Source organism: Cucurbita maxima, unplaced genomic scaffold (genome assembly GCF_002738345.1).
Source record: "Cucurbita maxima cultivar Rimu unplaced genomic scaffold, Cmax_1.0 Cma_Scf00005, whole genome shotgun sequence".
Lineage (NCBI taxonomy): Eukaryota > Viridiplantae > Streptophyta > Magnoliopsida > Cucurbitales > Cucurbitaceae > Cucurbita > Cucurbita maxima.
In genome coordinates, this window is record NW_019272021.1 from 2603690 (window position 1) to 2610991 (window position 7302).

Consider the following 7302-nt stretch of genomic DNA (forward strand, 5'->3'; position numbering starts at 1 on the left):
TTTTTTTTTTTTTTTTTTTTTTTTACTCTTCTCGATTCTTCATCCTTTATTTACCAAAAACTTGGGCACGAGCTTATATTCAATGATGAAAATCATGAATGATTCAATTCAAGGTTCATCTCGACAGTCACATGGGTATTAAAAATTGAAAACCCTAACCTTCCATGTGTTACATTTATACTTTTTTTAATACCACCATTGAATCTGGTGCATACCTTGTGAAAAGCAGGATCTAGCGACAAGTATGAACACGATACACAATTTTGAAGGAAAAAAGAAAAAAGAAAATGATTCTTAACTTCTTATTACTGCGTGTGTTGGGAGCCGGCTCGCCTGGCAGGCTACACCCCTTTTTTCTATTCAATTCGACACCTAAACCTCTCCATTCCTTAAATCACCAACTTCTCCTACTGCTTTACGCAAACAAAATCAAACCCAATTTGAGTTTGTTCCTATTTCTTCTTAAACCCTTTGAACCCTCAAATTTAGGGATCGAAACCCATTTCCCATCTGGGGTTTTGTTGTTCGTTTAAGGGTAATCGCCTGATCTTAAGGGTATGTCGAAGCTTGTTTTGAAAGGGGGAAGTAGACCGCCATGGGTGGGCTTGGCTGCTGCTGTTTGGGTTCAAATAGCTGCTGGTTCTTCTTATAACTTCTCTCTTTACTCACACTTGCTTAAATCTGTTCTGGGTTTGAATCAGCAGCAGCTTACGGTTCTTGGAGTGGCTAATGACATTGGGGAGAGTGTGGGTTTGCTCCCTGGCCTTGCTTGTAACAGATTTCCCCCATGGGCTGTTCTTTTGGTCGGTGCTGTGTGTTGCTTTGTGGGTTATGGAGCTATTTGGCTTGCTGTTAGCAGGACTGTCCCCAATCTGCCTTATTGGCTGGTGAGTTTAATGTTCATCTTTTCAAGAACTTCTGGGGTTCTTCCTGGTTTTTATTTGCTTATCTTGATGAATTGTACAGATTAGTTTCTTTGTTTGCTTTGTTATTATAAACCTTGATGTTTCTCTGTTAATGGAGGTGGTTTTACATATTTATTGGTTTCTGGGAGATCTGAAATCAAAGCTGCTTTCAAAACTTGCCTGGTTTTTTAAGAACACTACTAAAAAGTAGATAATAAAACATAAATTTGAGCAAGCTTTGTGTTCTTCAGATGATCTGAATGAAACTAAGCTAGTATATTGATGCTAATATGCTCATACTATCCATCTTATGTAACTCACAAGCACAATCAGTTAGATGAAATCCATGGATATTCAATGGATAAGGTTGAAGTTGATATCGAGATGAATCCTAACGTATTCGAGCAATTTCGAAACTCTCAGTCTCGTTGATTCTCAAGTTCCTTTCAATCTACTTTCCGTTCTACTCTGCTATTCCCAACATGTCAGAATCCAATCTCACCGCTAGTAGATATTGTCCTGTTTGAACTTTCCCTTTCGAACTTTCCGTCGAGGTTTTTAGAATGCATCTGTTAGGGAGAGGTTTCCACACCCTTATAAAGAATGCTCGTTCTCCTCCGCAACTGATGTCGGATCTCACAATCCGTCTCGCTAGTAGATATTGTCCTCTTTGGGCTTTCCCTTTCGGGCTTCCCCTTAAGGTTTTTAGAACGCGTCACCCTTATAAAGAATGTTTCGTTCTCCTCCCCAACTGATATGGGATCTCACAATCCATCCACTTTCGGGGCACAACGTCTTCGTTGGCGCTCGTTCCTCTCTCCAATCGTTGTGGAATCTCACCGAACAGATTTTCCCATTTGTACCATTCTATTATCTACCAACTCTACTACACCCCTTTTGATATCTCTCTTGGTTGATTGCTTGATATCTGATCATCGTTTTTTATTGAAACGGGAGAATTGAAATAAAAGCTTTATCGATAACTCGGAGAACGGAATAGGAATACCTGTGTAAGTAGAGGAACTTGAACACACCCCCCTTAGAGGTCTCTCAAGCTTAAACTACCAATAATTTGTCTTTTCAGCACTTTTTTTAGCTTGCTTCTTGATCTTGTATTCTTTCGTTGAAAATTTATAGCTCATGTGGTTTAAACATCCTGAATGTCATGGCAGCTATGGCTCACACATTGTATTGCTACAAATAGCAATGCATGGTTTGGAACAGCCGTGCTCGTTACGAACATGAGGAACTTCCCTCTCAGCAGAGGTACCGTTGCTGGCATTCTTAAAGGTTATGTCGGGCTTAGCGCAGCTGTATATACGGTGATATACAGTATGGTTCTCAGAAAGTCTGCTTTGGATTTACTGTTGTTTCTTGCGATCGGGATACCGATTTTGTGTTTAGCCTTGATGTACTTTGTTCGACCTTGTACTCCGGCTTCAACGGAGGACCCTTCTGAGCATAATCATTTTCTTTTCACGCAAGCTGCTTGTGTTTTGCTAGCTGTTTTTTTAGTCTCGACCACAATCCTAGATGCAACGACGACCCCTAGCAATGCTGTTGCCTACACCTTAGTTGCCATAATGGTTGTCCTTTTAATGTCTCCTCTTGCTGTTCCCATAAAAATGACCATTTGTTCTGTTAAAACGAAAAAACTTGGCCCTCGAGTCGACTCTACCGAACCTTTGGCTTCTGGAGAAAACAATTCTTCCCAAATAGAACCTTTATTGACCCCATCTTCCTCTGCTACAAATCTTGGAAGTTTCTATGAGAACGACGAATCATCGGATGTTGAAACACTTCTTGCTGTGGGAGAGGGGGCGATTCATAAGAAGAAAAGAAAACCGAAACGAGGGGAAGATTTCAAGCTCCGTGAGGCCGTGATCAAAGCTGATTTTTGGTTGCTTTGGTTCTTGTATTTCCTCGGGGTCGGTCCGGGAATAACGGTTCTCAACAATTTGTCTCAAATTGGGATTTCATTGGGTGTTAATGACACAACATTGCTGTTGGCTCTTTTCAGCTTCTGCAATTTCGTTGGTCGTCTAGGATCTGGCGTTATTTCCGAACACTTCGTCAGGTAAATGCTATTACGAACCGAATTAATAATTTGTTCCAACTTTTGTGTATGAGTTATCTCAGAAACAGCTCGCTTTCGTTCCCAGATTTCGGGGATCATTATGCTTCCAAATCTATGTGTCTAGTGGTTTTCTCATAAAGTTGCTCACATTCGTTGGTCGATGCAGGTCGAGAATGATACCTCGCTCGTTGTGGATGATGTTTTCACTTATGCTTATGTCTGTAGCATTCCTACTGTATGCGTCCGCCCACACGGTTACTCTCTATGTCGCCACTGGTCTCATGGGAATCAGCTACGGAGTTCTATATGCTATGATGGTCCCTCTCGCATCCGAGATTTTCGGCCTAAAGAATTTCGGAGTAATCTTCAACTTCATGCAGCTGGGGAATCCGATAGGAGCAGTCCTTTTCTCGGTTCTACTCGCGAGTACTTTATACGACAATGAAGCTGCTAAGCAAGGTTCAATAACCTGCATAGGCCAAGAGTGCTTCAGGGTTACGTTCTTCGTCCTCTCAGGCGTTGCCGGGTTAGGCTCGATCTTGTGCATCATTCTGACTGTTAGATTAAGGCCAGTGTATCAAATGCTGTACGCGGGTGGCTCGTTCCGGTTGCCTCAGAATTCAGGTCATTGATATTTTGAAGATAGGTTGAAGCGCTGTGCTAGATTCGGTTCGGTTCGTCGAGGCAGTGCCTAACCAAAAGTTGATAGATTTTGTGGTTGGCTTTGGCCAAACTTGTATTAACTGAGTTAAAAATGGATGTGTGTGTTATGTATGTCTTCGTTAGTGTTGTGCATTGATGAACACCATGTGAAATATGCCTTTTTTTTGGTATTAAGAACTTCATCATCATGCTTTATTCAATTGTTCCCTAAGCTTCACGATATTTGTTAAGGAGAGATATTCACATTCTTATAATATAATAAATAAATACTTTGTTCCCCTCTCCAATCGATATAGGATCTCACAATCCATTCCCTTAGGGGCCAGCATCCTCGCTGACACACCGTTTGGTGTCTGGCTCTGATAGCATTTGTAACCGTTCAAGCCCACTACTATAAGATATTGTCGGCAGCCTCACGGTTTAACTATAGAAAGAGTCCAGCTCTACTTCAACTAGTGCCTCACATTATCTGGTGACTGGCTCTAATACCATTTCTAACACCCGAAGCCCACCGTCGACAAATATTATACTTTTTAGACTCTCTTCTGGGATTTCTCTTCAATGTTTTAAAATGCATCTAATAGGAAAATGGTCTACGTACGCTCATAAGGAATGCTTTATTTCCCTCATGGGATCTAAACTTATAATTTAACTTATTCTATTTATAATATATGTAAATTTGAACATAGTTTAACCATCGATCTTTCCATTATATCTCATTAAATTATTACCCTTTTATATTTTATAATAAAATAGCCAACATGGTCAACACTATAACATATAGCAAATAAATAAATAAATAAATGGTTTCCCCAACCCCAAGGCAGCCTTCAATCAAAGCACATCAAACTTGCTTTCTCAATAAGAAACAAATTAAATCTTAACCATGCGAGGAAAGAAAGAGAAAAGATGGGAATCAAATGCAAAAGAGAGTGAAAATTGTAATAAATAAGTGAGATACAAACAAATCAGTATGAGATTACAAGCCTCGAACCACAAGCACAAAAGCTGGGTTTGGCAGAGATTATATGATGTCTACTCAACAAATCAACATCCCATTCATTGAGCCTGTTAGAACAGAGAGCCAAAGGCATGAACGAACGAATGATACTCAAGAAACAGAGAAATAAACAAGGTAAAGGGAGAATCATCACACCCTTCTTGTTCCTAAAGATTGTCTTCTGCTACACCCACCCACCACTGAGAAAGAAACAGTGAAGCATTCCCAATTCCCATGCACAGCAGCATCCACTGTAATAATATGTAATGTAATGTAATGTACTAAAATCTATCCATCTTTTGGTGGAAGATCCCAAAAACCTATCTCTCACCATCAGAATTAACTCAATTCAAAACAAAACACAGTGGATTCCAGTAATGGAATTGTTAAAACACATTAGATCTTTTCAGAAAATCAATCCAGGAATTAATTCAGGTAGGTTTCAAATTCTTAAACATTGTATCCCACCTGATCTCCTGGACGCCATTCCTCCAGTGACCATTCTGCTTCTTCTTCTTCCTCTCCTCCGGCCGGAGACCGTACAGAATCGGACCGGAAAAGCTGTGAACACGCGGCAACAGACCAGTAGTATCCGGACTTCGATTAGTGAGAAGAAACTTCCCCTGCTGTTTAGCGATAGTCAAATTCCTATTCGGTTTGAGAAATTTACCCACGTAAGTCGATTTGGGAACAAGAACTAGGGCTTTGGAGTCGTCTTGATCCCGACAAGTGAAACTACGAATTAGATTAGCAAAACGGCGCTTGGTACTCTTAACAGCGAGAAGAAGGCGAGTGATCGGACGAGGACGAAGTGCGGTGTCCTTGCGAGCGAGCTTGAGGATCTCGAGACGGTGCTTGGCAATGGAGATTCCGATACTCTGAAGAAATTCGTGGTTGAAATAGCGGATGTCTTCTCGCTCAAGCTGGTTATGGGCTAGGGCAAGGCCGTACTCGTAGACCAGAGCAGGATGTAAAGCTGTTCTTGAAAGCCATAAGAACCAATCCATGTCTTCTTCTTCTTCTTCTTCTCCTTCTTTCTCTGTGGTGAATGATTTACACTTGGAGACGAAGACATCACCATATTTATACATAAACCAACCTTTTTTTCCTCACCAAAAAACTAAATTTCAATTTTTTAAAACCATAATTTATATATTGTTGCTATATTTTCATTACATGTTTGTTTATCTGGACCCGCTCTTCAAACCGAAACAAGAATCCTCGTTTAAATGAAAAATTAAGATAAATTTCTTTTAACTAGCTAAACGGAACGGGTGACGGAGAATTATATTTTTATCCTCGCTCTCCGACTCTATCCCATTTTTTATAATATTGAAAAATAAAAATTATTTGAAAAATTATTAATTTTTAGCCTTAAACTATTTTGTATTTGGACTCATATTTTAATTTTTAATTAAAATAAAAGGTAAATATGTTCTTTCAAATGGAATATTATTCATTGTTTTGACATTTTAGGTTATTATTAAATCATAATTTGAATAATATATTTAGATTTAACTTTTTTTATTGTTATTATTATTATTATAACAAAGGTGGATTTCTCACTAAGTTAATTTAACTTTTCCAACTAACTAACCTAAAATTATTTTTTTTAAGAAACAAAAATGAAATTAAGATTAAAATATTTAATTTTCTATTATTGTTATTTTGACAAATTTGATGATGAATTATTATAATTACAATAAAAGTATGGCCCATTTGAATTGTTATAAATGGTGTTTGGTGAAGTTTTTACTTTTTTTTTTCTTATAAAAAAAATAAACACAAATAATACAAATAGGAAAATATAAATTCCTAAATTTGTTCGATAAATTGTAATTATTGAACATAAATATTTTGATACAAATTTAAATCAATTAAATTGTCAAAAAGTGAATTAATCGAGCTTTATTGATAGAACATTATTAATATGAGGACGTTCGTTCAAGTTTGAAAGTTCAAAGGTGGTGTTATTCCTTTAATCCTATGAGTCAGGTTGGTTCCAAAACCAAACTGGCTCTAATCGAATTTCAAGTTCACGGGATAAAAGTTTCGAACCAATTTGAATCGAATTGGTCCAATATTATTGGACAAAACAGTCAAACGCAAACCCTAGGTTGGGAGGCCCTCCTTTTAGACGCCCTAGCCCACGCCCACGCCCACGCCCACGCCCACGCCCACGCCCACGCCCACGCCCACGCCATCAAATGCCCATTATCAAAATATAAAAATCACTTTCAAATATGATGTTTTTTTTCTTTAAATGATTATTAGTCATTACAAGACTAAATATTCCATATTGGCCGATAATTATTTTTAAGTCTTCTTAGTAGATTAACAAGACTTCTATATGACCCACATGTGAAACTCTTTTTGCACGACAATAACTTGAACAATGCAATTTCCAGCTCAGACCATATAATAAACTACAATAAGCAAGAAAGGTAAACTACCCTCAATGGGTCAAGTTCCCTTGCCCAACTAGCAACTGTGACAACACGTCTTGAATGGTGACGACAATGTTCGACCATGATGCATACTTTGAACCATATCGAACTTGAGTGCCCGTAGCTCGTAGAGCTTATATCTACAAGTTCGAGCACGTTCAAACACGAACCATCATTAGCCCAAGTTTTTTTTTTTTTTTTTTTTTTTTT

At 38.4% G+C, this 7302-nt stretch overlaps 2 protein-coding genes across 2 annotated transcripts; one reads left to right on the forward strand and one right to left on the reverse strand.

Annotated features, from left to right (window-relative positions):
- The first annotated feature begins 284 nt into the window (after positions 1 to 284).
- Positions 285 to 3614, forward strand: LOC111479292 (protein NUCLEAR FUSION DEFECTIVE 4-like). Its single transcript, XM_023123848.1, has 3 exons — positions 285 to 887; positions 2078 to 2982; positions 3149 to 3614. The coding sequence occupies exons 1-3, from the start codon at positions 558 to 560 to the stop codon at positions 3612 to 3614; spliced, it is 1701 nt and encodes a 566-aa protein (XP_022979616.1). The 5' UTR covers positions 285 to 557.
- Positions 3615 to 4679: 1065 nt separating this feature from the next.
- On the reverse strand, positions 4680 to 5739 carry LOC111479293. The gene is made up of 3 exons (XM_023123850.1): positions 5316 to 5739; positions 5114 to 5206; positions 4680 to 4896 (listed from the first exon to the last, which is right to left on the reverse strand). Exons 1-3 carry the CDS (start codon positions 5734 to 5736, stop codon positions 4796 to 4798), a joined length of 615 nt encoding a protein of 204 aa, XP_022979618.1. The 5' UTR covers positions 5737 to 5739; the 3' UTR covers positions 4680 to 4795.
- Between the last annotated feature and the right edge of the window lie 1563 nt (positions 5740 to 7302).